At 36.9% G+C, this 14,680-nt stretch overlaps 2 protein-coding genes across 3 annotated transcripts; one reads left to right on the top strand and one right to left on the bottom strand.

Moving 5' to 3' along the window:
- Positions 1–311: 311 nt before the first annotated feature.
- cbln2b (cerebellin 2b precursor) lies at positions 312–3,751 on the bottom strand. Of its 2 annotated transcripts, none has more exons than XM_043225773.1 (4): positions 3,398–3,751; positions 2,508–3,020; positions 1,387–1,506; positions 312–1,237 (listed from the first exon to the last, which is right to left on the bottom strand). In XM_043225773.1, the coding sequence occupies exons 2-4, from the start codon at positions 2,793–2,795 to the stop codon at positions 1,040–1,042; spliced, it is 606 nt and encodes a 201-aa protein (XP_043081708.1). In that variant the 5' UTR covers positions 2,796–3,020; positions 3,398–3,751; the 3' UTR covers positions 312–1,039. The 2 variants fall into 2 exon arrangements, with proteins under 2 accessions (XP_043081708.1, XP_043081709.1); XM_043225774.1 differs by lacking the exon at positions 3,398–3,751 and adding an exon at positions 3,287–3,382.
- Positions 3,752–5,972: 2,221 nt separating this feature from the next.
- Positions 5,973–14,478, top strand: fbxo15 (F-box protein 15). The gene is made up of 10 exons (XM_043226807.1): positions 5,973–6,350; positions 6,460–6,549; positions 7,989–8,093; positions 8,174–8,398; positions 10,607–10,807; positions 10,893–11,016; positions 11,834–11,913; positions 12,380–12,525; positions 13,784–13,908; positions 14,002–14,478. Exons 1-10 carry the CDS (start codon positions 6,274–6,276, stop codon positions 14,269–14,271), a joined length of 1,443 nt encoding a protein of 480 aa, XP_043082742.1. The 5' UTR covers positions 5,973–6,273; the 3' UTR covers positions 14,272–14,478.
- The last annotated feature ends 202 nt before the right edge of the window (positions 14,479–14,680 follow it).

Genomic DNA, 14,680 nt, shown 5'->3' on the forward strand with positions numbered 1-14,680 from the left:
CAGTAATTGGAAATGATTGTAGGGTTTTATGCTAAAAAAATTGCTGAACAGACAATGATTCAGGGTTGCAAAAAATAAACGATATATTTAGTTTAGAGCAGCATACATAGTTGTTTATTATCCAATCTTGAGACATCTGAGAATATTTCTGAAGTCTGAGCGTTGCTTCAGCACCACGGACAGCGCCGCTATTTTTCATTGTAGTCAAGCAAAGAAAAATGCGCATGCGCAATTCATTAGTACGATTTTATCATTCATTAGAAAAATAATCAAGGTTAATAGTAATAACGATAATAAAAAGATTGAGTAAATATGTGTACAATACAATATTTTATTAGGCGGGACATTATATAGGGACTTTTCTTTTTCCACAACTTACATCTGTGAGCATTGTCACTGAACACTAAATCAATCAAAGCTACTTATTATCCGGAATGTAGAACACACCATAATGTAAATATGTATTTTATAAATTAGATAGATGTCTAGCAAAAAGTTTTTAAGACGTCTCCATTGGCTGATATATGATATATATATATATATTTTTCTCATTATAATCACTGTATAGCAGGTGGCCTACATTTGGCATATTTTCAGTATGTTCTGCATCCAAACGACACATCATTGACAGCACAAAACAGGAATCTTCCATTCGTGCAAAAATGCTTTGGGGCCATAAAGCACTTCCGCAGCTCCACACCACACACCTCACTGGACGGAAGCCGAATCATTAAGGCTATACAAACACAAAATAAAGCACTGATAAATACACCTAGTTCGGGATTTGAAGTTCGTCTTCGTCTTAAATATCTTCTCGTTTATATAGTGGTCCAGGTAACTGTCAGTTGCGGACTGTTTCCCATCGATAAAATCCAAACAATCGCCGCTGAAAATCGCTGCGTCCGAAAAAAGGCGGGAACTCCCTGTGGACGCGTCCATACGCAGTTTCGCTAGATTTCAGTTTTGTTCAAAGCACTGACACTCGTTCGTCCTCGGTCGCTTGGAAAATATTACTTGTAGTAACAAGTCTGCGAGTCAGTTATAGAGGAAAGACTAAAAATCCAGAGAACGTGGAGTATTTCCATCCGCCCATTAGATTCCCTCTTTCCAACTTGAGATAGACCCGATCCTCGCGCTCCACCATCAGTAGAACTCCGTTACTCGCCGCCTCCCGCGTGACATCCTGATCGCCGGCGAAAGCGGATATGACCGGGTACTCGTTCTGCATCAGGTTCACCTGAATAACAGGACACAGCGCAACTTTAGTCCTTTTGAAAGCAGAGAACGGGCTTTCCGCGGGGACGCGCGAATAACGCGCAGTGTGAGAGGTGACTTCATTTGTATTTTGTGCATAAAAAAACAACAACATTATGCTGCTCTGCTCACCTGTATGGTTTGTCTGTTGTAGACCTTGACCACGTGAAAGCTGAAACTGTATATTCCTCTCCGTGGCGCGGTAAACACGCTCGCTTTTAGGTCGAAATGATTGCCAATGTTTACTAATACCTGAAATAAAAGCAACACGACGCGTTACGGATCCGCTAGCAAATGAAAATGTGCGAATCTACACATCACGTTTACTTTTAGCTCTGCCATTTTACGCCGGCACATGCGGATCTTCGAGCGCAGTGTGGCAAGCTGCTCAACATTTATTCCCGTCGAACAATCAGCAAATAACCTATTTTTGCTTTTAGATATTTATATATATTATTAGTTGAAGATAATCCAAAAAACGAATGTTTTTGTAACTCTTAAGTAGACACTTATTCAAGAGAAATTGTTAAAATGTCTACTGTTTTTTTTTTGGCAATTGAATTATATGAAATCTGTTGTTTCATTATTATATTGCAATTATTGCTGAACGATAATTCAGTTTTGCAATTTCATTTCGGCACTATTCTTTGCTTATTTGGAACAATTTAAATAGTTAGATACTAGTAGTAGTTCCAGCTGAACTAGTACTTATTTAATACTATGTGTGTTTGGGAATAGTGCCTATTAAAAGAAAATAAAATCACTATACCGCTGGTTGCGAAAACGCGATTGTTTACATGTTAAATCGGCTTGCCACAAGCGCATTCCAGAGCTGTCAACACGTCGGGTCAGTTTTAATTACTACAGGTCGATTTTAATGACGGCGGGTCGGTTATTGTTAATCTAAACACGCCACGCTTGTTAATATAAACACTTGGGATAAATGTAACATTTTTGACAGTGCGGGCAATAAAAACGATTTAGCAACTAAGCCATTCCTACTAAGGTATATATATATATATAGGGGAACTGTTAGGAACTTCATACATACTTCATACATCTGACCAACACTGCATGCGTTTAATGAAATAATATCAATTACCCTGAAAGACGCAACTAAACTGTTTAAAAACGTACATCGTCCAATAGAATAGAAGCGTTTGTCACTTCGTGAAGTTTCTGGCTGAAATTCCCGAGAAGAGCCCTACATATGCGGTTCCTGTGATTACAAAGTCATCAACGGGACACCTGACCTGGTCGAAATAGATGGTCATGGACGTGTTGCTCATCTCCGAAGGCTCGTGGTTTGTCCCTCTGACTGCCGAAAAAGCCACTTTGGCGCTGCCGGAGCGCACAGATATCCCAAGCGAAGAGGTGACTCCTCCGTCAGAAGAGGGGTTGGAGTCGCACACCACCAGACACTTCCCCTCCAGAACGATGGGCTCCGTGTCATTCTGGCCCAGACAGAGCCCTATGCCACATCCCAGGAGAAAGGCGAGAGCCAGCATGGCAAAGGGTCCGGGACAGGCTGCTGGCACCATGATCGGAACAAGAATCCTGTGCAAACTGATCTTAACCACCAGCCCCTTGGAGGTTTGATGTGGCTCTATCACCTGGTCCAAACTAACCTCTCTCTCTCTCTCTCTCTCTCTCTCTCTCTCTCTCTCTCTCTCTCTCTCTCTCTCTGTAACTCACCGTCACACACTCCTTTTCTTTTCGTCTTTGCGCATCAGTTGAAGGTGCTCAGAGTATTTGCACGATGGTTCCTGAATGACAAAGAAACCCGAGAAATCAGAACAAAACACAAAAGAAATAGCGCTCAAAAATACATTTTACTAGATAACATCTCAATACGATGATTGACCAGATTAAATTGCGCAAGGACACGCAATATCAAACCTCGACCAAAAATACAAGGTCAACCGCGTTTAACTCGCGTAACGCCTAAACAAAAATAGAAAATAAAAAAGTTTTTTTTTTTTTACGCGTCATCTCTTCCGCAGTTAACATCACTTCTATATTAATCACACACCTTCCCGGCAGATAGCATTAAATCGATAAATGTCGACAACAGTATCATGGAACCTAGTATTTGTATGTTTTCTTCTGCCTCGCTTCTACTTCGCGTCGTCCAATATGTTACCTGTTAAATCCATTGTTGGTGCAATCTGTGTTCCTGCTCTTTCAGCTGTCTTGAGAAGGAGTGAAGCGCGCACCCAATAAGAGTGGAGAAAACCAATTGCTCTTTCATCCTTTTAGAGGGCGATTCACGCCCATCCCTTCTTTTCAAGTACAGTAATAATTCTGGAGCGGACGTTTCTGGACAATAAAATCAGGCGCGGACGGAATCTTGGATTTTAGAGTTTGTCCGCACAACTGACAGCCAATTTATCAACCATTTGTTGGAAACATCTGTATTCTTTAACGAAGCAACTGCCAACATATTTTTGCATATAAGATGCAGCAAGAAGACCCGCGATGAATTTGAAGCGGATGATATAGAGATTAATAACAGAAAACCAAAACGTGCACTTTAGTAATGTCAGTATCCAGGTGGAATGCCTTGAAAGTCTGACAAACATCTTGTGCTCCACCCTGTGGAGAAGAAGTGCCAAGCTCCACCGTCTAACAAATTAACCCCAGTGCCTCTCACAAGATGAGACCGTCTAAAAACTGTACTATGAAACATAGTTGCTCTGTTACTGTTCTATCTGTGTTGTTTTAAGGTTCCAAAAGCGATTTCTGGTTCCTTTCAGTGAACACTTCACAGTGACATCAGTTAATGCGTGCGACATTAACTATCAGTGAACAATACGATTGTTACAGCATTTATTCATTTATTTATTAAGATTAACAAGCGATTAGCATTTTTTTTTTTACTTTGTTGCAGATAAATATTGATCGTGGATCCTTATCGAAAAGCTTCTTAAGGGTTAAACCATTTTTTCTTAGTATGATGAACATAATTTTTTTTAAATTATAATAAAATAAAACCTGCCATAAGCTTTTGCGAAATGGATGTTAAAAGTTTTCCATGAAACCATATACAGTATGACAATAAAGAACCTTTATTTTAGAGCGTATACAGTAAAACTGCTCCTTGCATAAATAGACATATGTTTTTAATTGAACCTGTAAAAAGTACTCGCGAGTAATTGAGTGAATAAATAAATAGTTGATTGTTTAATTTATACTTTAACTGTCGAATAAAATCAAACATGTGGAATGCATTAATTGCGCTTCTTCTGTAACTTTAAACTTCATTACTTGCAATCATTTTCGTGCTTTCTATCTTTTATGAAAGCTTATAAAGTGTATAAAGTGCGATTCTGGGCTTGACAGGTCTACTCTGTATGTGTTATGTCCACTGAACCCATTCTTAACCTCCCTAATTAATAGTTTCCCTCACTCTTCAAAGTTGCTAATTGGAAATATCATGCAAGGCAATCACGGCTGGCGCCTTTCTAAAGAGTGGATACTGCTTTAATTCACAATGGAGTGTCTTTATTAAATTTGAAATGTAATAGGCACTTCACAATATGGTGTTCCTGTCTATTAGGATATTTATGAAACCGCAAATAACAGCAAATACTATCCTGGCTGTATGTTATTAAGTAATGGTTATAAAATAGACTCCGAGTAAAGTTCACCTGCAACAGTTAGGTCAAGTAAGGTAACAAATCATGCATATTCCAGTCATAATCAACATCATGTATCTTCACAGGCTTTCCACGCACCTTTTTTTGACACAAATCGCACCGTGGGTGCAGAGTGACAGGGTCTGCGGAGGTTGACGTTGAGTATCTGAGAGCAGCGGCTGACCTAGGGCCTGCAGAAGGGCGAGTGAAAGAAAGAAAACATCAAATGTCAAGCCGGGTGGTCATCGGGACCTGTGTATCACAGGGCCTAGAGCCGTTTGTGCCCACAGAGAGCTCTCCCCAACCAAGAAAAACCCTTACATTATTGTGAATGTTATGACTATTTCATCTGACAGGCAGCAGACCATCATCACTCTCGAGATTGCCTAGATAACCGTAAAATGAAAAACAACAAAAAAAACTTTTTTTTTTGCTTTATTTAAAATTTCATTCAATGTTTTTCACCATTCAAAAATGAAAATTTGCTGAAAACGTACCCCCCCTGAGGCAATCCGAGACAGAGATGAAATCCGGCTAAAATAATCCTTCATTCAAATTTCCTGTGGAAAAAAGTTGCCAGTCTCTCCTCTGAATAAGGAGTGAAATATGCACAGATCAAGCGCTGTTTACAAGTGAAGAGGAAAGGTCTCATATTATGGACAGAATCATCAAGTTAATGCCTTGATGATGGATTTTTTTTTTTTTTTACATATATGCAGTTTTTGAAGATATTATGGACTGGAGGAATGTGGATCACTTGTGGATTATGTTTTTTAACAACTGTTTTTATTATGACGGTACCCATTCACTGCGGAGGATCCAATGGTGAGCAATGTAAGGCTAAATTATTACGTATCTGATTTGATGCGGAAAAAGACAAATGGACGAGTGAATTAAAACATACATTGGCATATGACTCAAGGTATATAAAGAAAAACACATTCAGCGTTTTGTTACTCTCAAATTGTTCACGTAGCATTAGCACCCCCACGCGGCTCTCATGGTGTTCGTGGGTCCTAGTTTGAAAACTTCTCAGTTTGTGGTCGTTCTAAAACGACACTTCCGCTCCTGGCCTGTTCGTGGCGGAAACTCGCCAGATAATGACATCACCTGTTAGTAGAAGAATGTAGTTGTAGTTGTAGTTGTGTGTAGTAGTTTTTTTTTTTCATAATAACATGGTATAACTCTTGGTCTAACTGTTTAATATCCTACAGCGTGGACTAGACCCATTAAAATACACCAGTCTGCGGTGCGCCCTGTGTAGTGGGATTAAAGTGTTTGGCCGGACTGGTTGCCTTGACAGAGAGACGCCGGAAGAGCGCGGCTGAAAAAAACAACACACTCAGAGGCGCTTAAAGACGCTTCAGAAGAGATACGAATTATGTCTTCGCCATCCATGAATGCCCAGAGGCGAGATGCCGGGCAACCCTCGGTTATTAAATCAAAATCCATACCCAGGTTGTTGTTACTTCTGTTATTTAACGTCATTCGGGCTTTAAGCTAATGTTTTTTTTTACACTGCAGAGCTCTGCTGGATCGTTTCGGTGTGTTTGTTTAATTTTCTCAGGAAACAAAGAAAAGCAACTCCACAACATCCATCAGTCTACAGAATGACATCCAAACGCAAAGAAAGAACTAGTGAAAAATCATTTGAAAGGCAAGTTTTGCGAGTAGCTTAACTAGCTTCACCGTGAGTGACTCTTTTCTCTAGAATTAAATTAAATAAAGGAATCATTGTTAGTTTAAAATATCGAATTAAGTAGGTTTATGTTTAAGCACATTATCTATCTATCTATCTATCTATCTATCTATCTATCTATCTGTCTGTCTGTCTGTCTGTCTGTCTGTCTGTCTGTCTGTCTGTGCATCTATCTATCTATCTACAGTGGCAAGAAAAAGTTGTGATTTTGGAATTTCAAATAAATGTGTCATAAAATTTTATCATCTTCATCTAATTCATTGGTATGACATCTAAAAATAATAACACAAAAAAATCTGATCTTTCTTGTCTTTATTGAACTCATTCTAAGAAAGTGAAACTAGAATCTATCATTCTGTCTCAGACCTGCACATCTCTGTTCTGTCTAGCTCTGTCATATTCTTTGTCTATCTGTCTGACTTGGCTGTCTTTATCTTTCTACACAGTCAGCTATCTATCAGACATTCTCATTATCTAAGAATCTGATATAGTTGGGATTCATCTTCCCCTCAATGATTGCAAGCTGGCCAGGCCCTGATGCAGCAAAATGATCTATCTGTCTGCCCTTTCTTGTAATGCTGTCTATCTCTTTTGCAAACTCTATCTGTTCTTTTAGTATCTATCTATCTATCTATCTATCTGTCTATCTATCTATCTGCCTGTCTTTGGCTGTCTGTCTGTCTGTCTGTCTGTCTGTCTGTCTATCTATCTATCTATCTATCTATCTATCTATCTATCTCTCTGTCTATCTGTCTAATCTCTCTGTCTGTCTATTATCTCTCCTGCTCCAGGTCTCTATCTATCTATCTTGAATGTTGAATGATTGTGTTCAATAAAGACAAGAAAGATCGTTTTTTATCTATCTGTCTGAAGATCTAAAATTTTATGACAAATTTATTCAGAAAACCATGAAATTCCAAAAGCTTCACATACTTTTTCTTTGCCACTGTATCTATCTATCTATCTATCTGTCTGTCTGTCTATCTATCTGTCTATCTATCTATCTGTCTCTGTCTGTCTGTTTATCTATCTGTCTATCTATCTGTCTATCTGTCTGTCTATCTCTCTGTCTGTCTATCTCTCTGTCTGTCTATCTCTCTGTCTGTCTATCTATCTATCTATCTGTCTCTTCTGTCTGTTTATCTATCTATCTGTCTGTCTATCTATCTATCTATCTATCTGTCTATCTCTCTGTCTATCTATCTGTCTCTCTGTCTGTCTGTCTATCTATCTGTCTATTTATCTGTCTGTCTGTCTCTCTGTCTATCTATCTATCTATCTATCTATCTATCTATCTATCTATCTATCTATCTATCTATCTGTCTGTTTGTCTATCTATCTGTCTATTTATCTGTCTATCTATCTATCTATCTATCTGTCTGTCTGACTTAAGCTAGGATGCCCCCGGAAATCATTCTCAGGATTTTCTCGTACTTGGATCCTGGGTCTCTTTTCTGCATTGGTTTAGTCAACAAGCATTTCCAGGAACTCTCCAACAGCAAGTGAGTGAGTTTGTTTATCTTTCTCTCAAAGTTCAAAAATGAATAAAAACCCTATGTCCTCATCCGGGTTGTCCTTGCAGTTTTATGTGGTATCAGTTTTACATCCGCGACTGTATGAAAAAGAAGAAAGCCGGTCGAGAAGGTCGGGCGATACATGATCTCGGTGTGCAGGAGAGGCCAAAGGGATACTGGAGAAATGCATTCTTCAAAGAAACTGCCGGCCTGAATGTAAACAAATGGAGAACAAAACTAAAACGCATTGACCCTTATTCAGGACTGCCACGACATACAGAGGATGTCATAAGGTTAGAGAGAGTTTTTTGTTGTTGTTTATTTGTGACTTCACTTAATTAAATTTGAACCTTTACCATAAAACCAGTCTTAAGTCGACGGAGTATATTTGTAGCAGTAGCCAAAAATATACTGCATATGGGTCAAAATTATCGATTTTTCTTTTTTTTGCCAAAATGATTAGGATATTAAGTAAAGATCGTGTTCCATGAAGTTATTTAGTAAATTTCCTACCGCAAATATATTCAAACTTTTAATTAAAAGTTTTGGATTAGGAATATGCATTGCCAAGAATCTTTAGACAACTTTGCTCAGTATTTTTTTTTTTTTTTTTTTTTGCACCCTCATATTCTAGATTTTACAAAGTTGTATAAATGTACACTTATGACTGGTTTTGTGGTCCAGGGTCACAAATGTGTAGATCTTACATTCAGTGCCTCCTAAAATCCCTTTTCATTTCACAGTTCTTACCCTTTTTTAATACGAGGAGAGCATTGGTCTGGCATGGTGACACGTGATCGGTTTCTTTATATAAATATGTACTCATGAACTATGTTCGGTTGTGGTTTGCGTGTTTGCAGTTGTTTTGATTTAGTTCTTTCGCCCCTCTTTTTGTACGTCCCCACATCTACATTTAGTAATACACAACAAGACTTTGTAGTCAAAATATTGTCTTCGTTGTGACCTGTCTAATCTGTTGAAGATGGCATATTCCCCGTCAGATATATGTCAGGGTGTGTTTTTCCCTCCTGCAGTGTCTGGGCTTATTAAAGGTGAGTGTGAGAGTCAGCGTCTTAGATTTGCTCTGTGCTCCTGGGCGATGGGATACGGAAACACGCTTGATGATCTGCAGGCCACAGCGTGCTGTTGTCTTAACCTCTGATTAGAGCTGCCGGGCCACTCAATTTTTCGACTCAAAGAGCGTGTGGCATACAGGGGGAATGAAAATAATTGTGGTCCCCTCAGAAGGCTGGGTGAATTGTAGAAATAAATTGCTTGGCCCCTACCTCTTGCCCAGACAAATCCCCATAGGTTCCTCAGTTACAAAGACACCGAAGGATGAGATTTACTTCGGTAATAATCATCTCCACTGACTTGCAGACACAAACAACAGCTATTAATCTCTCTGGGACTCTGCTTGTATCTCGTTTTACAGCATTAATTGATATCATATGATGCCAATGCCCGGCGCGTGATGCATCATATTCGGTATTTCCCCAATCTAATGCCCCCGCTTCTTTCAGAATTAATATCATTCATTGCTAGTATCTTGCCAAACAGACACTACCCTGCTCTTAATCAATTAATTTATGTTAACAACAGTACCTGTGTCAATTAATCAATTAGCCAGGCAGTCAGTTAATCAGTCAATAGTATTTGTAAGTGTTGTTTGTCAGTTAATCTTTCAGTTTTCATATTTAAAGTTTAGAATTTTTTTAATAAATATATATATATATATATATATATATATATATATATATATATATATATATATATATAATGTGTATGTATATATGTGTGTGTGTGTAGATGGATGGATATATTATTATTAATTACATTTAAAATATAGTTTCTAAAAACAACATTATCATAAAATGTTCATATTTCAGAACATTGGAAGTGGTTGAACCATTTTTACTGTTTATATTATTTATTAAGTCTTAACCTCAATTTTTACCTTTTTAGATTTTTTGAAACATACTTAAAAACGCAATTAATAAACAGTTAATTGCATCCAAAATAAAGGTTTTTGTTTACACAATTTATTAGTCCGTGTGTGTATCGATTATGTACATATGTATATATTCAGGGAAAATGTGTTGTTTGTATATTAAATATATTTATATATACAATACAATAACAAAAATGTACGTGTCACTATTTTCATCAATTATGTGAATTATTTTGAATACGATTAATCATTTGACAGCACTACTTACTTCTGAAACACAATGTAACCTTGTAGTTATAGTTAGTAACATACTTTTTTGGGGGGTTTTGCGAGTAAAGAAGTGTATCTTGTTTTAAGGATGTTTCAGGAAAACAAGATGCACATAAAGATTAAACATTATTTTCATCAGCTTATCGTTGGCTTTGATACCTTCATGTTTTCTTGATCTTGCATTCCCCTCTTCTTCAAGAAAACAACAAAAAAGCCATTGCCCTTAAATGATCTGAGAGCAGAGGTGTCAGTTGGGGTTTGTGTCATGCGTGTCTGGCAGGAGTCTGTGCATTACATGGGAGATCACAGTGACTGATGGGAGAGGACGGCGGAGCACCTTTGAGCAGTCTCATGCCTCCTTCAGCGGTACGGCTGTTTTCGTGTTCTGGGGGGCTGTCACTTGGCCTCCTTTCAACCAGCTCACCTCCCTTGAGCTTCACGGAGTGTTGCGGGTGCCCCTCGATTGTCCTGCTCCTTACAGGTGTGCTAGGTGCCAAAAATACACAGGTACAGCTTCACCTCAAACTAAATGAGTGATGCAGCTACTTCGCTCTTGTGTCTTTCAGGCCATGCTGGAAATCAGTTATGTCCAAAATAAAGCTACAAGGAGATCACTGTGAAGTGTGTGTTTCAGACAAGATTGTCAAGATGCTGTATGTTGGACAGGGCGTAACTTTGGGATTCTGGAAGGTATTATCTAATTCTGGAGTTCATTTTGTATGTGGACATTTTTTTCATTTATGTACAACTATATATTTATTGTTTTGCTTGTTTTTTTTGCTTGTTACATTTGATGTTTTACATTTTATTATGATATCTTATGATTTCATAATGATATTGAAATAAAATAATACTTTTAATCAGCAATCATGCAATAATTGATTAAAAGACTAAATTAAGACTTTTCCATTTTACAAAACAAAATGTATATATTTATATTTAATATGAATGCTGTTATTTTGAATGCTGTTACTGTTACTCATCAAAACGTAAAACAAACATTAACATTTAATAAAACTTTTTTTTTTACAAATCCGAATATTAGAATTTTTAATGTTTATTAGATACTGAAGAATGGAGTAATGATGCAGACTATTCAGCTTCATTCAAAAAAAAAATGTAAAGTAAAAATCAGTCATTTTAAACTGTAATACATTACTGTATTTTTGTGTGAAGAAATGGAGCCATAGTGAGCATACAATAACAGACTACATTTAAAAGCTTTTAAAAAATAACTAAAATTAAATACATGAATAGTAGTGTAATAGTAGTGTAAACAAGCTTGTTTTTTCTTTTTTTTTTTTTTTAATAATATATGCATGTGTACTAAAATATTTAAAAGTATATACGCTTATTTATACACAGTACACATGTATAAACAAACACTTTTATTTTGGATGTGATTAATAATGATTAGTGTACTCTAATTATAATTATTATTATTGGTAGTATTCGTAATTATAAAAATAATAATGGAACAATAATTAAATACGTGCTTCTTACACAGGACCAATGGGAAATTGCTTTTATCATGGTGAACTTGCACAATCACAGACTTGTAGAAAGAAGTCTTCATGCATCTATTAGGTACTGGTTTACTTACTCTTATCATTATCTTTTTTTGTTGTTGTTGCATTGACAGATTGACTATTTGCACTGGCCCCCGATAAAGCCTTTCTAAAAATGTAATATGTATTTCATTTTCTTAATCCCTTTGGTTTATTTTTTTCTGATCCCTCTCTCTCTCTCTCTCTCTCTCTCTCTCTCTCTCTCTCTCTCTCTCTCTCATTCTTTTTTTTAATCGCAGATGTGTCTGTGCATATCCTAACCTAAATGTCAGTTATATATCACCGTCAGTACAGTTTGATGGTGTAATAACTCCATCTTCTGGTGAAGCGGAACACTGTACAGCTCTGACTCATCAGTTGTTACACCACCTGTTTTAGTAACATTCTGTCTCCACAGTCCTCAGTGTGAAAAGGTAAATTGACACCCACTTTGTAGTCAATCTCCTTCTTTCTTTCTTTTCTTTATGCCTCGTTCACACCCCTAGTCCACGTCCAGCGGCTGGAGTCAGTGCTTTGTTTGATGATGTGGACCCGGAGTATGGTCTCCATGGATACGCTGCTTACATTGAACTGCACGATACAGTGAGAGTCATCATGTCTGACCGCTTTTCCCAGCTGTTTTGCAGAAGAGGTAAAAGCAGACATTGTGCACTCTAGTAAAAACAAATTCAAATTAAGGGTCAAATCATTTATAGTGGTTTTATTAAACTGATAGTTTACATAGTTTTTATTATTTTTTTTTTTTGTAGATTCCTGGACAGTTGATGGTACTAGATTGTTGACAGTAGATGGCACTAGATTCTAAAAAATATGATAGATGCCCTTACGCTTAAATAGTGTATTTAAGCATTTTTATCTACAAATATTATGTATGAAGCATAACATTTATATAATTTTAACATATAAATCATTATTATATATTCATCCTATTTTTTCTTTAAAGAATATTTATATAAACAGTCATATTTTGAAATAGCATTACCATTTTAAATAATTGTTTTCTGTTTTAATGCATTTTAAAATGTAAAATTTTATTCATATGATTATTACTCCATATGTATATTTTTTTGGTAAACCAGAGGCAAATTGGCATATTAGAATGGTTTCATCACTTTTTCTATCACTTTTTTCTTTAAAGCATGCTCTGTTCAACACAATCCACTGTAAACTTCTCTTGCTAAAACTACTATTCCTACATTGCTATAATAAAATGTTGAGTGTAAATTATAATTTTAATTCCAAATTATTAAATGGAACCAACCATATTGGGACAATATAAGCCCTCCGTACACCTACCCAGTTTGATACAAGATTTGAAAAAAGTTTTGTAAATTGTGGAATCAAACCTAGAATCACAAATGAGCTTGGCCCACAATTCACTTTCTACACCACTGGACTTGTTAATGCACGTTACATTTATGGGCACAGTTAGTGTAAGTAGCTTCTCCCACAGACACAAAGTTACATGTCATAGCTGACAGCCATTTTTCAGAACATTTCAAGTTTTATCCAGACGTGACGCATATAACAGTGATAGATCTAAGCGGGTGAGTAGTTTACTTAATATTTAGTCAATAACACCGTCATATACTTCATTCAGGCCAAGAGAGAGCACGAAAACTAGAGGCGGGATTTATCGCATGAACCAATCACATCCAAACATAACCGATCGTATCAGATCAAATCTCGATGGAGGCATTTTTGCAGTAAACGACGGTCTGCACGAGTTTGTGTTTTCGGTTGTTATTATTAGTATTATTTTAATTAAAAAAAACAATGATAAAAAATAAATAAAATTTGTGCTCATTATATCTTTGGTGGACAATCTTATATTGGTGGACGGCCAGAAAATAACGAAGCTCACATCTTTGTTTTTTTTTACTCTTCAGATCAGATTTGTGACGGTTATCTTCCACTGGAAGTGATCAGTGAAAATAACAGATCCTCAAATACTTACCTGGTTGGAGATGTCAGCTTGCCTTGGAGGACTGAAGCTTTACACGGAACTATAAAGGTACAGAAGCACTACATCGGTCCAATCATCCTCACTTTCCTATTCACAGCACTTAATACTAATATTAGGAGGTTTTCTAATTGCTGTCTCCAGGACTGCTGCATGATCAACCTCACTGTGACGGATGAAGCCAAGCAGCCTTTTTGGTGCGTCAGCGCTCCTGTTGTGATGACAAAAGCAAGTCAAGACACGGTATCATACGATTTTGGTGGCGAGGGTTTCTCCATCCTATACCGGGACTCAGAGGGGAGGGTGGAGATGAGGCTGAAGCAGATGGACTACAAGGAACAGTATTTTGTGGTTAATCTAGTGATTTACATTGCTGTCGCCAAAGTCAATAAGCACTTTGGGAGAGATTATTAAAGACTTTGTGTGCCATTTCGGTTTGCATGACAAGCGTTTACTATATTAGACTTAAAATCAAGCGAGGCTGCTGCAAGACTCGTCGGTTTGGGGCAAGATTAAACTCCTGTCAAGATTATCGTAGCTTTTTCTTTTCAGGTTAATGTTTTGGCTGATCGTTTTTATACATTTTAATATCACCAAACACTTAAATACATTTTTTTTTTTTTTTTTTTTTACCATTATATTTTAATCACGGGATATAAAAGTCATCCTGTCACAAAGAGAGGGATTTTCATGTCAAGTCTGATCCAATATAAATAATAGAATAAGAAGAAACCCATAAAAAATTCCATAGAATTAAGAGCTAAAGAATAAAAAATGGACCTTTAAGCTGGATTTAAAAGTGCCAGAGGAGGAGAAGGATCTA

The sequence above is a fragment of the Puntigrus tetrazona genome, chromosome 24, assembly GCF_018831695.1.
Source record: "Puntigrus tetrazona isolate hp1 chromosome 24, ASM1883169v1, whole genome shotgun sequence".
Classification (NCBI taxonomy): Eukaryota; Metazoa; Chordata; class Actinopteri; order Cypriniformes; family Cyprinidae; genus Puntigrus; species Puntigrus tetrazona.

What these genes read in the sequence shown, in the direction of transcription:
- cbln2b (XM_043225773.1), bottom strand. Translation starts at nt 2,795, where the DNA reads ATGGTGCCAGCAGCCTGTCCCGGACCCTTTGCCATGCTGGCTCTCGCC. An exon ending in TGACCATCTATTTCGACCAG is followed by an intron (nt 1,507 to 2,507) that starts GTCAGGTGTCCC and finishes CTTTTATTTCAG; the next exon opens with GTATTAGTAAACATTGGCAA. An exon ending in ACAACAGACAAACCATACAG is followed by an intron (nt 1,238 to 1,386) that starts GTGAGCAGAGCA and finishes CCTGTTATTCAG; the next exon opens with GTGAACCTGATGCAGAACGA.
- fbxo15 (XM_043226807.1), top strand. Translation starts at nt 6,274, where the DNA reads ATGTCTTCGCCATCCATGAATGCCCAGAGGCGAGATGCCGGGCAACCC. An exon ending in CAGGAACTCTCCAACAGCAA is followed by an intron (nt 8,094 to 8,173) that starts GTGAGTGAGTTT and finishes TTGTCCTTGCAG; the next exon opens with TTTTATGTGGTATCAGTTTT. An exon ending in GATTGTCCTGCTCCTTACAG is followed by an intron (nt 10,808 to 10,892) that starts GTGTGCTAGGTG and finishes TGTGTCTTTCAG; the next exon opens with GCCATGCTGGAAATCAGTTA.